Source organism: Equus quagga, chromosome 11 (assembly GCF_021613505.1).
Source record: "Equus quagga isolate Etosha38 chromosome 11, UCLA_HA_Equagga_1.0, whole genome shotgun sequence".
Classification (NCBI taxonomy): domain Eukaryota; kingdom Metazoa; phylum Chordata; class Mammalia; order Perissodactyla; family Equidae; genus Equus; species Equus quagga.
The window spans coordinates 104,731,452-104,748,435 of record NC_060277.1 but is presented as its reverse complement, the minus strand read 5'-3'; the positions used below and the strand labels follow the sequence as shown (position 1 = coordinate 104,748,435).

Genomic DNA, 16,984 nt, shown 5'->3' with positions numbered 1-16,984 from the left:
ATAGGACTTCACCTGAAATCTGGGAACCAGTTCACCGGTGTCTGGTGTTTCCGTGTCTGTGTTTGTAAACAGCTCCAGGATCAGATGTCTTTTGGGTGAATGACCTTGTTAAAACGTGCCCATGCCTAAAATTGTTGACTATCTCATAGGAATTGTGGGTTAGAGGTCCTGCTGTTGAGATTTTTTGCTTGGTTAAGGTTCTAAGCAAGGACTGAGGGTTTAAGGGAGACAACATAAATGGGTTACAGCCACTGGGGCACGCAAAAGGATAAGGTTAGAGTCCCAAGCTCCAAGGTACGATCCCAGAGTACCAGAGTCTTGGATTTCAAAGTCTGTTCACATTTGTCTGTGTCTCACTGTTTTATTTGTTAAAATTGGCTGTTTGGGGACTTAGTTCCTTGGTGACCTAGTTCCTTGGTGACTATAACAAACTCTCTTTAGAAACTACCTTGCTTGTTGCAGGCACCTTGGAAAAAGCCTCCTAAAATGAGGATAACTATAAACAGCTGGAAAGACAACTTAGGATAATTTAAAATTAAAGTGGACAGAGGCCGGCCCCGTGGCATAGTGCTTGGGTTCAGTGTGCTGTGTCAGGGGCCCTGGTTCATGAGTTTGGATCCCAGGCGCAGACCATGCTGTGGTGGCAAACCACATACAAAATAGAAGAAGATTGCCACAGATGTTAGCTCAGGGCAAATCTTTCTCAGCAAAAAAAAATTAAAATAAAATTATGGTGGCCATTTTGGGTTCTTTTTGAGCCTCCAAATGAAGGAAAAAGGAAAAATCTTTCATCTTGAAAGAGTCAAGGGCTCCACCTTTTGACAGAGGTTTTCAGAAGCTGTCGATGTTTACAGAGAACAGCAGAATCTTGCCAAACTTGTTTTGTGTCCTGAGGGCTTGGTTTGATAATCCTCAGGTTAGGAGGGTCCCAAAACTACAGTGGGACAAAAACGCGTTGTTCTCCATTTTGTGGTCAGAGATGGTTTGACAGAAATGCAGGTTACACTCCCTTTTGCCACGAGGGGTCCTACTTTACTGCTGTCAGCCGCGGGGTAATTAATTTGGCCATTAGAAGGAATGTTCCATTAGATAAGATCATTTAAAACTGCACTTAAAAAAACTGAAGATTTTGTTACAAAAAGCTAATAAAAAATTGTCATAAAAGGTACATAAGAGAAACGTCTATTAGGTCATGGTTTTACAGACATCCCGTAATCTATGTTCAAAGGAGGGCCCAAAATGAGCCCCTCATAGAGTGAATGAGACTCAGAGATTTTCTGGGGAACTGCTGTTTAATATAGCCTGGTACAGTTATTGTTTGTCCCAACTGAAACTCGACAAGATATTTGAAAGGATTTAGCAACTCATGATAAGAAATTCAGCCAAATGGGAAGCTGATATTCAGAGCTTGATAAGAATTTATTAGGCCTTCTTCCCTAAGTTAAAATAAAACTAAGACTCCAGAAGGAAAGAAACAAATTAGGAATGGTGTAGTTGGACAGGTAGACCAACCTGTAACGTCATTTGAGTTACAATCCAATTTCTGAGGAATCAAGAGCAACTGTCCCTAAAAAAATACCCTTGGGAGACTGGAAGTGCAGCTGTAGAGGCAGTTCAGATTTCACCCTTTACTTTTACCTCAAAGAGCTTGCAAACCCTCTGGGGAGTATCTAGCCCATCACTAATTCCTAGGACCGAAGGGGAAAAAAGGAAAAAGGAAAGAAAACGGCCATAGGAGCACCCTTGCCAAAAATCTAGCAACTTGAGTGTCTTCTCCACAAATATTAGTAAAAAAAGAGGCTTAAAACAAAATTTAGATTCATTACTAGGGAGCCTTGTATTACTGTACTTGATTGTGGCAATAATTTTAAAACAATAGCTGTAGAGTCTCTGTGTATGTGTGTCTATATAGTTATATATGTGTGATAACTTACTTCCCGATGGTATAATTTCTAAAGAGCTCTACTCAATTGGGTTAAAGTAAGCACTTATACAAATGTAATGGAAACTAACAAAAGTGCCTTTCAAGTTAACATAATATAAAACAATCTTTGGCAAGTGAAAGCTTATTTAAAATTGTTTGGCACATACATGACACCACCCATCAGGTCATGCTGAGGTGGCGTCCCACATAGCACAACCAGAGGCACTCACAACTAGAATATACAACTATGTGCTGGGGGGTTTTGGGGAGAAGAGGAAGAAGAAGAAGAAAAATACTGAAATATTATTGCTAAACATGTCTAAGATTATCTAATTCTGGCTTCTTATTACAGAGAAACTAAAAAATGTTTTGGTCTATTAGTAAACATGTCTTGTATTTTATTAAATGATTGTACTATGAAGTAGCATGTTTCTATAAATTATGAAAAGTGTTTAGAATGCTAATATAAAAGACAATTCATAAGTGCTAATTTTTTAGTTTTCACTAAGGTCTATAAGGGTCAAAAATTCTACTAAAAATTAAGAATGAAAACATATTTGTATTCAAAGAAAAGAAGATGTATGCTTTCAGTAAAGAAGGTATAAAGAATGGAAATATTTTTGTTTGTTTTCTTAAGAAAGATAAATTTATCCCAAAGTAGTAGGTGGGAAAAAAAAGAGAAGCCATGGGTCAAATTCTGAATGTAAAAAGAAAGATGTAGGTTTGTGGAAGAAGAACCCTAAAAAAGAGTTTTATGCATGGTCAAGTTGACTAAGATTGAAGTAAATCTAAGTAAGCAAATGAGTTTTAATATAAAATGTAAGCTATCACAAAAATTAAAATTTGGTTTTCTTTCTCTTAAAAGGGATAATTTTCTTAAACTTTTAGTTTGCTCTTGATAGAGGTTATAAAACATTTCTCTTTATTTTTGAGTAAGTTTACCCAAAAGACAGAAAATCTATGCTTTGTTAAGATAATTTCCTATGTTCAAAAAGATGAGATCTCTCTATTAAGGTTTTTGACTGTTTCTTTTTTTTTTTTTTTTTAAAGATTGGCACCTGAGCTAACAACCATTGCCGATCTTTTTTTTCTTCTTCTTCTTCTTCTCCCCACAGCCCCCCAGTACATAGTTGTATATTCTAGTTGTGAGTGTCTGGATGTGCTATGTGGGATGCCACCTCAGCATGGCCTGATGAGTGGTGCCATGTCCATGCCAAGGATCCAAACTGATGAAACTCCGGGCCACTGAAGCAGTGTGCACAAACTTAACCACTCGGCCACACGGCTGGCCCCTTGATGACTGTTTCCATTGTCACTTTTTTGAATGGATAACTGAACATCATTTTGCAGTAAGCATTGTTTCCTATTTGACCAAGTGTTTTAAAACCTTTTAATAATTTTTAACAAGCTTCCCCCAAAATTCAAATCCTAAATGAAGTCTCTCTTTTGACCTGAAGGAAAAAATTTTTCTTTGAGAATTTCAGAGGACCCCTGGGACTGCTCAAAGACATTTGTTCTCTCTCTTCCTATAAATAAGAAGATACTAAGCTAATTAGGCTTATTTGGTATGTTAAATTTCATGGGAAGCATTGTAAAATAAGTGATGATAAACCTTCTTAGGTTGTATTATATGGGTAAATGTTATTGATATAAATGTTTTAAAAATTATATAACATTCCTAAAATTCTAATCTGTCCTAGTTGAGAGCCATAATTCTAGTTATTACCTTAAAGTGTTGTATGTCACAGAAATAGTGAAATTTTTTTGTCAATTGCCATTTTTGAGTCTTTTGTCATTTTTAGATAGTTGTTATCTAACTCTGATGTTTTTATAGATGTATTTCATCTTCAGAGAGATTCAAGGAGAGGACTCCAACACTTACTCTAGAAGACAGATTTCTGATAAACTTTCAGATCATAAAAGTGAACTGGGTAAGAAATTACAGAACTCTAATGAAGAAACTTATGGCCTCATAAAACTGCTAACAGAAGAATAAGATCAAGAATTGATTACACAGGACTGAATAAACTGATGAGGATGATTATAATTTTTATGACATGTCATTTGAGATATTGCTGATTTTTTGATGTTTTGTTTTTTCCAGATTTAAGGAAACCTTTTTCTCTTTCTCTTAAGCTAACTATGACTTAGAGTAACATGGCAAAATTATGCCTTTTTAAGTGAAATTGAAGTATTTTTCTTTTCTCCCCCTACTTGATCCCTTCAGAATTTGAAACTCTTAGTGAGTAAGATGCAGACTCAGACATGACAAGATAGCTTTTGAGGAACAAAGATTGACTTTATAAAATAAAGCCACATGAAAATATTGGTCTAATACCTTGCTTACAGGATTCCTAGCAACCTTACCAGGTGAGTGAAGAAGTTTACTTCTCTAACAGGTATAAGGAACCTCAGCATATTTTGGGGAAACTCAAGAGAAGAGAGGAATCCCCCAAATCTATATGTATAACAGGCAGATTCTGATGACAAGTCCTTGGCTTTGCTGGCCTCAAGAGGCCTTTAAAGTTCAACCTGAGCTTTCTTGTAGAAAGTTCCAGCAGAAGGTTGCAAGATTTGAAAGACTGTATATGATCAATTGCTATTCTTGGGGTACTTATGGAAATAATAGTATCAAGTTTATTGAAACCAGACTTATTTCATAAACCAATTAGTCTTAATTTGGCTATCTTTGGTGAAAATGAGGTGAACAGGGGCTGGCCTGGTGGTGTAGTTGTTAAGTTTGTGTGCTCCACTTCAGCACCTGGCATTCACGGGTTAGGGTCCCAGGAGTGGACCTAAGCACTATTCATCCAGCCATGCTGTGGTGGCATCCCACACACAAAAAAATAGAGGAAGAATGCCACGGATATTAGCACAGCAACAATCTTCCTCAAGCAAAAAAGAGGAAGCTTGTCAACAGATGTTAGCTTAGGGCCAGTCTTTCTCACCAAAAAAAAAAAAGAGAGAGAGGGTGGTGAACTTAGAAAAATGATGTTGCCATAGAAACTGTGAGGTTTTTGTTTTCTATCTGTAAACTAGATTGAATCCTGAATTCTTCCAGTCTCCTGATATGTCTCACTACAAATATGCAAACCAATGTTTTCAATTTTTTGTTTCCATCATTTTCATTTGAATCATTGAGAACTGAAACTGTGCTTTTTCCAGAAGCCCTGCAAACGGAAGCTGGACAACTTGATATGAATTTAAGAGAGACTTATGTCTGTTGCTTTGTAAGCCACTCAGAAAGATACCTGAACATCTGATGACATCCTCAAAGACATTTAAAACTGCAAAATACTTTGACTCTGACACTTATAAATGTTTTTGACTGGCTGTCCCCTGTGCTCAGAGACTGGTTTATGATTTGCTTCAACTATTAAGATTGTTTCTCCTTTTGTTTCTCTAGAAATGCTTCCTATTAAATACCATTATTGCTTACACAATATAGGCTTAACTTTGGGAGGCCACCTGCATCACTGTCTTAGTAGGAGACTGGTTCAATGAGATGGAACAACCTATGCCCCTTACCAGCAGGAAGAAGCTAGAGCAGTCATCACCCTATATCCCTCAAGATGGAGGAATAAACAACAAAAGGGGGGAATTGATACAACACAAGGTTGACATAAGGGAAGCCATGTTATAGAAAAGAAACCATATTGGAACTTTGAATTCCCTCTGATTAACTAGATGAGTAGGATATGCACCCTCCAGGAGATATACATGCTCTGTAGATTTTATGGCCCCTGCTTGTGTAGGTACCTCCCAGCTGTGATAAGATGATAATTTTGTTCTTTTGAATTCCCTGGGAATGCGATGGCTCTCAGACAGAGATTCTGTCTATTCCTATATCCATGAAAACTGAAAGATCTGGTGTGGTGACTACTACTCTGTAACACCAGAGGATTAACTTTCCTAACCCCTCCCCTATAACCCACTGGTCTATATAGCTGCTTCAAGATTCTGTGTCCCCTGTAAGATGGCTCTTTAGGATGCTAGTCCACCATCTTCCAATTTGCTAGCTCATTGCTTAATAAAATGCCCTTCTTCTGCCACCATCTTGCCTCTTGATGGATTGGCTTTTGTCTTGTGGTGAGCAGGTCATGTCGTTTGCATGGTAACCAAGACAATAGGTCTCAAATACCTAATAAACTTCCAGGAAAAAGTACATAGAAAGACTAGAAGGGAGGTAGTATTTGATTAACATATTAGCTGAAAATTTCCCAGAACTTAAAAAAAAGACACAAGTTCTATGATTGCAAGTGACCACAAAATGCCCTGTAAGACAAAAAAGCCCAAAAAACAAAAAACAAAACCTACACCTAGGCACATTGTCATGAAGTCTTATACACCTGTGCTGAAAGGGAAATTCCTAAAATTTCCTAGAGAGAAAAAAAAATACCTCAAATTAATGAGAATCAAAGCTAGGTAAGCATTCTTACCAGCAAAACTAAATGTGAGAAGGCAGCAACACGGTATTTTTAAAGTGAATAATTTAAGACATTTTCAGTCAGGGTCCAAACAAGAATATAAACGAAAATTCAGGATGACAGAATTACAGAAATACAGGTGGAGAAAATGGACAGATTTATCAGTCAAATAGTTTACAACATGGCCAAAAATTATATTCAAATATGTTTGACAAGTAATCTAAGAAATCAAGTAGTAGTGTAACCACAGGACCAGGAACAGAATTTCTCACCCCAAAATATGCCTCTTTGGCACACGAATTATTTTAGGCTGATTACTTTTAAGAAACAGCAGACAGGGAAAAAGCTCTGAAGACCTAGGAGAAGTTACCCATTTGTAGGGGAAATTTACATTGATAAGATAAATTTCCGTTTGTAAGGGTGACTTCCTCTCTGAGCCAGAGGACTAAATCTCTAGAAACTCAGAGAAGGAAACGACTTAAATTTACATAAAACTTCACCCTTGTTTACTCTGCTGACCTCATCTTAACAACAGAAGGCTGTGAGCCACCCAGGAGTATGCGCAGAAGAGAGAGCCAATGAAAACTCATCCTGCTAGCACTTCTGCACACCAGCCTGCCCTCCCCAATCCCTTAACCTTACCCTATACCCTGGATCAGGAAGACAGAGTTGAGAGGCTGTCCTTCTGTCTCCTTACCACTTGAATGCACAAACAACAAACTCTTTTTTCCCCCTCAAAAACGATGTACACAGTATCAGCTTCTGTGTGCACAGGTGGAAAGAGAGCCTTCACTAGGTAACAAGAGTAATTTTTATCAATCAGATTAGTAACTTTTAAAAAGATCTATGATTCCAGTTTTGGCAAGGCTATGGAGAGTATAATTGCCAGCATTTACTGAGTCCTCACTCAATGCTGGATACTGTGCTAAATGTATGTATCGTTTCCTACCTATCCTACCCTTAAAATTCTAATTTTTTTTTAATCCTAAATGATTGGATACAGTTGAAAAATAAAATTCAAGTGAGTAAATTTAAAGCACTAATTGTCTTTATTAAGCAATTCATGAATCGGGTAGCCTCCCTTTTAGCAAGTGGAGAGATACTCGAGGCGTTATACAAAATGTGAAGTTTATGGGAAGGAGGGCAGGGCAAGGAAGTTATTGGCAAAAGAAAAGAAAGGATTATTTTGGGCCAGGACATCTTTTCTCTGGAGGGAAGGGAAAGGCAAGGGTTTTATCATGCAGATTGACTTTTCTTCCTCTGGGAATGGGGGAATAGGGAGGGCTCACGCAGATTACCTCATTGGTACTGACCAGAAAATTCCAGACTGGTTGATTAAGATTACATGTTTGGGGAAAGTGAAACTGCAATTAGATTTGGTATGAAATTGATATCATGGGATTTAGCATAATACCATTTTGGGCCTGTGGGTTTCTGTTTAACAATCCTATCTTATCCTCTGTATCTTACAGATGAGGAAACTGAAGCTCCCGGGGTAAGTCACTTGTCCAGCATTGCACGGCGGAAAGTATAGCTAAGGTTCCAAAGTCAAATATGTTGAAGGACTTATCCTGCAAGGGGTGGGATGGAAGCAATGCACAGCAGGTCGTGGGCGGGAAGATAGATAGGGATAGAGGCTGATTTTTCACATTGCCAGAGTAACATCTGTTCAAATATGTTTGTCAACATGTAAGGGTGATCACTAGTAGAATGAAATACCAGAAAGTACTCACCCAGAACTTTCCAGATGGGAGGAGGGGAGAAGGGCAGGGGGAACCTAAAAAAAGGAACAGAGAAAAACCATGATCAGTGTGGAAATGGAGAAATGGAAAACCACAGGAAAGCTTGATTTAGAGACTATAAAATCAGATGATTGGACAAAATGGATTGGTTATCCTAGGGACTTACATTCCCTCATGAAAAGTAACAGATTTGCAGACTAAGTGAAAAGAAAAATAAAATTATACTGTTTCAAAAAGACATCCTGTAGGCAGATAATAGAGGTGGGCCAAAATGTACCTGAGAAATGGAACTGCAAATAGAAAGAATGGAGGGCAGGAATATATCATACAAGGATGTTTCAAGCCAAAAACAAGAAAAGGCATAAAAGGGGACCAAGTAGAATTAATTTCTTGTATTTTTAAGAAACAAAATAAAATTTGGAGAGTATCTGATAAAACCCAAATGCAGGCAGCATAGCTAGGTCTGAGGAATAATGAAAAGGACAGAAAAGTTCCTGGGAATGAACAGACATTCTCAGTCTCTCTCTTTATCAGGCTGCTGGCTGCTTTATTCTCGTCTCTCTGCAAGTCAGGTTTTTCTGCTTTTGACAGTGTTGAGGGCTGCACACAGGTCCCATGGTGCCCAGTATTCTGTACAAGTAGCCAGGATATAATCCAAGAGGAATGTTTTAGCCCAATGCAAAGTACATCACATGAAATCTGTAAGACTTCTGGGACAAGAGAATATTCCTGCAAAATATATGAAGCAAGAGGCAAGGAGAAAAGTGAGACTCATTGAATGAACAGAGACAGACACAAACAAGACTGGACAGCATTTGTTATTTTAGCTTATAGACCAGAGATTGTCCGGATTGTAACCAAGGTTCTGCTACTCACCAGCTATGTGAATTTGGGCAGGTTATTTAAATTCTCTGGCCCTCACTTTTCTCATTTATAAAATGGGGTTGATTATGATAGTGCTTGCTTCATGAGATTATTATGTGGATTAAATGTGTTAATAATGTTTAAGTGTGCTGTTTGGATGGGGAAAATCCCCTTTCTCCCTTTCTTGCGTTCTTATAGCTGGTCTGATAATAAAACTGACACATGACCAGATGAACAGGAGAAAAACCCAGTTTAATATGTACATATTGGAGATCATACAGAAATGATGCTCGGAGAGTGAACAAGGCAGACAGTATCTATACATTTTTTACACAAAGAAACAATAAATTGTGAGGAATGACAGGACAAAGAAATTTAGATTTGAGATACATAATTACTAAGGAATTTAAGCAGAGTTTAGGCTTGAGGCAGTAAATTGTCAAGGCTTGTTTATGTAGGCATCTCGGCCCTGAACTCCCCAGCTTTGGTGATAAGGATGCAGGCAGAGCATTTTTCACATGGGAGATTTATTTCCTGCTGTAAAGGGGAACAGAGACAGGAGGGCAGAATGCCCCTTTTGCTTCTCAAGTAACTTTAATTAAAAATAATCGATATGCTATTGTGGGGTATTTTGGGGTGGCCTGCCCTTGGCCCCAACAGTGCCTTGCATGTAGTAAGGGCCATCCGTGGTTGCTAAGCAAGCACCATGATGTTACGTAATCAATGCCATTCCACTGTTGAAATCCCAATAGGACCTTTTTTTTTTTTTTAACTGGCAAGCTGATACCAACGTTTATTTAGAAGAGTGAAGACATATGACTTGGTCAAGGAAAATGTTGAAAAATAAGACTAACAAGGGTGGGCTTGCTCTGGGACAGTGTTACAGAGATTACAGGGTGGTCCATATGAAGGAGGAGGCCAACACGCTGAAGAAAAGAATAGAGTTCAGAAGCCACCTAGAGGACCAGAATCCACAAACTATCCTGGATACAAAGTTCTTCTAGGAAACAAGTTACTGAAGAAAGTTTCTAAATTATATTCTCTGTGTACAGAATGCTGGCAATGTTATTAAATGCGAGAATTTTTGTGCCTTCTACAGAAGACACAAGACATGCAGAAATACTCAGAAGTCTTTTTTTTTAATTTGACAGTCTCTCGCATTAATGAGTTCAGTCTGTTTCTACTTTGCTTGCTGAACAATGTCTGGATCTCATATAATTATCAAAAGAGTAGCTATGATTGAATAAATGTTGAGGGAATGGGAAATAGTAAGGAAGATTTCATGCGATTATCATGGACAACGGGAGACAGATAAAAGTCCATTTGAGTTAAGAATTGCACGCATAGCACATTGTGTCCCCTTCCGTTGTGTATTCAGGAAGTAATGAGAGTGCAGAAGAACTTAACAGGCTTGCAGACTCTAAGCAAAAAGATAGTGACTCTTTTCTACTCTTCTCCTACAGCCGAAGACCAACTCTGTGAATTACAAGAAGTTTGGGAACTGCCTTGTCTTCGACTTATGTGAGATGCTCAAAAAAGATAGAATGGCAGCTCTTACCTGTTAAAAATGTTTCTTGTACTTCTCCGGAAAATAGGATGCACTGGCAATCAGTGGTTTCTTACAGAGAAAGTAGTGTGTTTTCTGGGACTTGTTGCAGAAATAACGAGCCTATAGGTCCTGGGAATGCAGGTAGTTTTATGACATTGCTTTAAGGATTCTTCTATCCTCCACTCCAAGAAAGATGCTGCAGTTGGCGTGTATGCAATGCAACTGAGATGCAGGTGAAAATCCAGAGCTCATTTTGTTATCCTGAAAAAAATTACTTTGCTTCATTGCCATATTTCTAGATCCAGGTTTTAAGACCTACATTTCAGTTTTGAGTCACTTTCTGACCTGGTTTGTATGTTTATAGCTATCATTAAACAAAAACCTCAACTCTTCTATTTCCTTCTCTCTGCTCTGCCTCTTATACTTCTTTAAAAGATTATATTGTGGGTCAACTCTCCCATCAGTGCCTTGTATGAAAAAGCTCGTTAAGAAAGACTAGATTCGCTTGGTTTGAGAGCTCCTAATGTTTTGATATGTCCAGCCAGCATCTGCAACTATGAACTCCCTGCTGAGGAACTGGCCAGGAGTCAAAGAAACGGAAAACTGTAAAGAAGTCACCATGTGATGTGAGCAGAGAGTTTTTGGCAGCCTGGCTGAAGTAAGACCATAATCCTTTTCGGAAATCAGTTTAAAACGGAACTATTCACAATAAACATGAAATTAAAAGCATGAAGTAGTGGTGTCCCAAAAGGAATGTGAATTCTCCTCCAGGACATGCAGAGACCCGTGGATGAACTGTTTCTAGATTCTTGCTCCAGCTTTCCTGAGAGTAAGTTAACCTCTAAAATTGTGGTTGTTTCGCATATGGAAGAATAACATACAACTTCAAACAGGGAATGCCAAACATTTGGATGGAAACTATTAAATGCAGTAAGTTATTAGTGAGTTGTTTGGCTTTTTCAAATCATCTGAGCATTTTATATTGTATAGCTAGCTAACCGGTTGGAGAACTAAGATTTGTTTTTCATTTTTACCCTATGACTAAAGCATGTTTGGACAAATAGCATATATTATCAAATAAGGCTGTTGGATAAATTAAAGGAATGTAACTTTATGTTGCGTTTTTGCAAGTATGAGCTATTTCCCAAGTTATTAGAAGTAGTTATTCTTTTTTATTTGTTTTCAATTTTACTGCCAGAGGATTTGTAAGCACGGGGGTATACATGATTTTCTGAATTTTGAAATGTTTTAACTGGCTTGAGAATATTTTCATCAAGAAAACTTAGGGCGATATTTTTATTGACCTTGTTTATCATACTAAATGTATAAGAATTTTGATCTAATTCATTGTGCAATGTTATTTATTCTTTGAAAACTAGGAATTCTATCTGATGGGAAGTGACTCGCTTTTTATAGCCAAGTTATTATTTCTAGATCATAAAACTTCCTATTGGAGCAATTTAAGCTAGTTTGATATTTTGTGCTACTATGGTGCGCAGTATTTGTTTTCCCTATTAGTGTGCGCAGTGGAAAATAAATCAGTCTTAACAGTCAGAAACAAATAACCACAATCATCATAACTAGATCATGTGAATTATTCTTTATTCAAAAATAATTTCCAGCACATGCCTTAATCCACAGAAAGAAAGAAGAATAAGCCATCAGGCAATAGATTTAACCCTTTCAGGTACCATCGTTTACCACGACATTGATTTCCTAATGGGAAATGCTGCAGGTTGGTTTCAGTTGGGGTCACCAGGCTGTCAGAGCCTACTCTGGTACCATTATTAGCATTCACATAACTTCGGAATCCTTTTGTTCATCCCTGGACAATTTTTAAACATGAATTCATGTCCTCCTATGTTCCATGAACGGGCACATCATAGAGGGAATCCCCAGCAACTATTTTGGTCCTAAAGTCCTTGCTCGAGACCTACGCTGGAATTTCTTTCTGTCTTGTTCTCAGTGCTCATGCTCTCAGGCTCTTTTTATGCTCCTTGAACTAGTTTTCTACTGTTGCTATAAAAAATGACCACAAACTAAATGGCTTAAAATAAAACAGATTTATCGTCTTACAGTTTGGGAGGTAAGAAGTGTGGTGTGAGTCTCACTGGACCAAAATCAAAGTGTTGGCGGGGCCGCGTTCCTTTCTGGAGGATGAAGGGGAGAATTCTGTCTTCTTGCCTTTTACAGCTTCTAGAGGCTGCGCACATTCCTTGGCTCACGCCCTACTGCCTTCATCAGAAAGGGCAGATTCAGTCCTTTTCACATCGCATACTCTGACCTCCTCTTCTGCTTCCCTTTACCACATTTAAGGACCCTTGTGATTATGATGTGTCCATCCAGATAATCCAGGATTGTCTGTTTTAAAGTCAGCTGATAATCAACCTTAATCTCATCTCTTACCTTAATTCTCTTTTGCCGTGTAATGTAATATATGTATTCATAAATTCCAGGATTGGAATGGGACCATTATTCTGCCTACCATGTTCCTCTTCAATTATTCCTTGCCTTTCAGACTTAAACAGCAGCAACACAGTACTCCCTGCAATAAACCATGGTTAGGTTCTATTGCTGGCAGACCCCCGCAGCTGCCTCAAGTAAATGATCTTCCATTTAAGCCGAATACTGAATTTGGGGGCAGGGAGGGGGAGGTGTGCGTGCAGCCCGTATTCATGGCTTCACTCCTGCCACCTGGATACGATCAGCATTTTAGGCCACAAACCTTGTATCCAGAAGCAACTTCATTGGTAAAATGGTGGAAGAGACAATAGTAACACTATGATTTCCATTCCTCTTCACTGTGGATCCAATTCTGGCACAGCCTCAGGATCCAAGCTTCATGAGAAGGCACAGAGCTTCAAGGGTTCTCTCTCTTCAAAGGTCCTCTTTCACTGTTGCCCTTTTTGGGAAAATCCAAAGTGGCTGTAGGGTGAAGGAAAAACTGTTTATGCTAATTTTTTTCTCGTTGCATTTAGGACACTTTAGACTCCACTTTTTCCTCGCAACCCATGCTATCATTTAAGGGTTGATTTTTTTTCTCCTCATCTTTGAAAATACTCTTGCTAGTAGACATCTTCTCTGTCTTTCCACACCCAGATGAGGTACTTGCCCCAAATGTGGAAGCTGCAAGGGTGTCTCTCTTTCTAACCATCACGGATTTATTTTACTTGGGAATTCAGTTCATTAGGGGCTCCCTCCATCTACTGTTTTTTGCTAATGCCACGCAAAATATGATTTTAATTTTTCTGAGGTTATTACTTTTACCATTGGTGTAAAAGCATTTCACATTCTTCTATATCCTAACCTTGGAGTGGAAGAAGGCAAAGCTATTGTATCCAGGCAGATTCTGCTGCACCCACACCACCCTGACGTTCCAGGACGTGGGGTCAGAGCCCATGCTTCGGTCTTGGCCTTTAACGCTACAGATCATTTCAAGTGAAGGAATATTGTGTGGGTTTCAGTGCTTTCCAATAATATTAGATTAAATTAATTTTCTCAGTTAATTTTAGATTAATATTCACATTTAGGTCAGGAGAGTTGAAAAACTGCCTCGTGTTTTTTCCTTAATTTGAGGCAAATTTTAATAATTTGCCTGACTTTTTGGGGAAGAGTGGTTTGTGGTTTGTGGTTAAATCACATTCTAGTTTTATAGCAAATGGATATTTCTTCACTCTTCTTCTTTATTTTTGTCCATTTTGGTAGATTTTTCGAAATAAAATGAGTCACTCACTTTTTCACTTCCGCTTTGAAGATGTCAGGCTGAATTCTGTTCCATTATAAACTGTTTCCTCCCTCCGTCCTGAACTATGCCACTCCACCCCATCAACTTGATTCTTATAGACTTTCCCCTTTATCTTTAATTTCAAAAATATTATTTTTTTATTTTTTTGTCATTATATTTGGTTCTTGGAGCATCTTTTTGGGAAATACACATGACTCCCCACTGCCTTGAAAAAGTAATTTCCATTGTACTTTCTACAATGTGTTGTTTTTTCTTCAATGTATTTTTCTTGCAACTGTATTTTCTTCTTTTTCGATATCTCTTTACCAAATAGTTTAATTTTGATCATTTTTTGTCTCTACTCCATGTACTTGTATCTCTCTCATTGTTTTCAAATGCATTTTAATTTTTTTAAAAAATTTGAGAGAATTTCAAAATTTTACTCTGTATCATGGAAGATTTTATCTTCATTACTGATCTCAATGGGAATTTAAATATGTTATTTGCTTTTTATTTCTTTTTAACTTTCTTCTTGAATTTTGTTATAGTCATTAAATGGGAGATTTGAAGACTTTTCTTATGTTCATTGTAATAAAGTTTTCTTTTAAAAACTATCTGTGTTCTCTGCCTTTTGAGGGTAATCTACCTTTCCTTATGTTCCAGCATTTGGGAGCTCCTGATAATGACTGCACAAAATGAAGTCTGTGAATAAATAGCCTGAGTGGATCTCTCCGAGAGCTCCTCACTGCCTGTCTGGATGCTGGTAGAATCTCTGATCTTACACTGAAGGAAAAATTGATCCACTACTCTCTAGCCAAATTTCTACAGCAGCATGGCACACTGGTTAAGAGTTTGATCTCCAAAACTTGACCATCTTTTTCCTTAATCTGAGGCAAAATTTAATAATTCAGCTGACTTTTGAGGGAAGGGTGGTCTGTGGTTTGGGGTTAAATCATATTCTAGTTTTATCATGAATGGATATTTCTTCAGTGTTCTTTATTTTTGTTCATTTTGGTAGATGGACCATTTTTGTCCGTTTTAGTCCTCATTCTGTTACCATTGGCTGTGTTTGGCCAGTCATTTCTCCTCTCTGTGCCTCACTTTCCTCATCTTTTAAGTGGGAGAATAATAAGATCTATCCCAAACGTTTATTGTGAGGATTAATTAATTATTAATTCTTGTAAAATACTTAGAACTGCCTAGAACATAGGAAATGTTAGTTAATATTATTTTCTCTCCAATATCCTATATTCGGACTACCTCTAATCCCCTCTCTCTTTGTTCCAGCCATAATGAACAATATGAAATTCTCTGACATTTTATGAGATTTTTCTATCTACTTATGTTTGGATTTTGTTGCTGTTTGGCTTACTGTTTGTTTTTTTAATAGTTGGCTCGAGACTTTTGGACTCTTTAAGGATCAAGTTAATCTTACTTTTGATTTCATAGCACACAAAATGATTGGTTTAAACGAAGCTACTATCTTGTTTTGGTTATTGATTTTTTAAAATTTACATTCTCATTTCATCCTCAACCTCCATTCTCGTTTCCCTTTAGCACAGGTCGCCTTTTCATTGTACTTGATGGTGGTCCTTTAGTTCCTGGATATTCTTGAAAAATGTGTATGGCATGTAATGTTAATTAATATAAATGATATTGTGATACAACTCTCAACCTTTTATTATTTTTATTTAGTTGGCACTATGTTTTTAAGATCTCTCAATGTTGATGGGTAGATACCAATCCATTGCTTCTGAATCCTACACGATATTCTATGGAGTAAAATTTGTTTTACCATGCTGTGCCACAATACTCTACATTACGATGAATATCTTTGTACAGGTCCCCTCACGGACCCATGTGGTCATTAGCCTGGCACACATACCAGGAGCAGGATTGATTGATGGCAGGATATTGCTAAGTAGCGATGAATTGGTGATGAGTCACCAAAATGGTTGTGTAACTCTATACTCCCACCAGCAGTGTGTTAAGTTCCTTTATTCCTGTTAGAAAATGGAAGTATGCCAAATGGTGCGGACAACTCTTGACTCTGTTAAACTTTCTAATTTTGTCAGTCCAATGAGGGATAAATATAAATTATATCTCATAAATTGTCTTAATTTTTACTTATTTCCATCTTGAGCTTGAATATCCCTTCATGTGATTTTTAGCCTTCTGGCTCCCTTCTGGTACACACGCAATTGGAAATAGCGGTTATCATGTTCTTTTTGGTTTGGTTGCACAATGTTCCCTATTTCAGACCTTCACATTTACTTCCTTTACTTCCTCATTTTAAGATTAACAGGTCAGAATGAACAAGAGGCACTCAAGTGTGCGTCAGCAAACATGGGCCCTTCTCTGCAAGAATGTTCTTAAAAAATGGAGGATGAAAAGAGAGACCTTGATGGTATGGTTCAGAGTCTATGCCTTCTCATTTTTAGCAAAGGAAAAAGTACTTTCTCTAGCAGTGCAAACACTTTATCTTCATTATTTAATGTTTTACATCTATTCCATTTCTAACTACAAGTTGGATTATTTTTTTTAAATTGTGGACTTTACTATTATTTCAAAGAAGATTCCTTTAAAATATGTCATTATTATATGTCTTAGTGGAGGCATTTTAAATAGAGTTCCTATTCAGAAATTCCCTGGGAAATAAAGTCACATCTTCATACTGCAGAGACAACAATTCTTAATATCTGAATTCATTGAATCTCACGAAGGAATAGGAACAGAAGTTCAGGGTCAAAGTCG

General features: G+C 37.6%; 1 protein-coding gene and 1 long non-coding RNA gene across 7 annotated transcripts in view; both read left to right on the top strand.

Annotated features, from left to right (window-relative positions):
- The first annotated feature begins 4,039 nt into the window (after positions 1 to 4,039).
- Positions 4,040 to 5,257, top strand: LOC124247545 (uncharacterized). Its single transcript, XR_006890756.1, has 2 exons — positions 4,040 to 4,294; positions 5,090 to 5,257. It is a non-coding gene; the product is annotated as an uncharacterized LOC124247545 (long non-coding RNA).
- Positions 5,258 to 10,430: 5,173 nt separating this feature from the next.
- ABCA9 (ATP binding cassette subfamily A member 9) overlaps positions 10,431 to 16,984 on the top strand; it is a 64,765-nt gene continuing 58,211 nt past the window's right edge. The window contains exons 1-3 of one of the 6 annotated variants that reach the window (XM_046675073.1): positions 10,431 to 11,335; positions 14,894 to 14,993; positions 16,536 to 16,637. In XM_046675073.1, coding sequence (XP_046531029.1) covers positions 14,988 to 14,993; positions 16,536 to 16,637 — 108 coding nt within the window. In that variant the 5' untranslated portion in view covers positions 10,431 to 11,335; positions 14,894 to 14,987. Of the gene's footprint in view, positions 11,437 to 14,893; positions 14,994 to 16,527; positions 16,638 to 16,984 lie in introns of all 6 variants that reach the window. The other 5 variants (XM_046675067.1, XM_046675070.1, XM_046675069.1 and 2 more) reach the window with 5 other exon arrangements.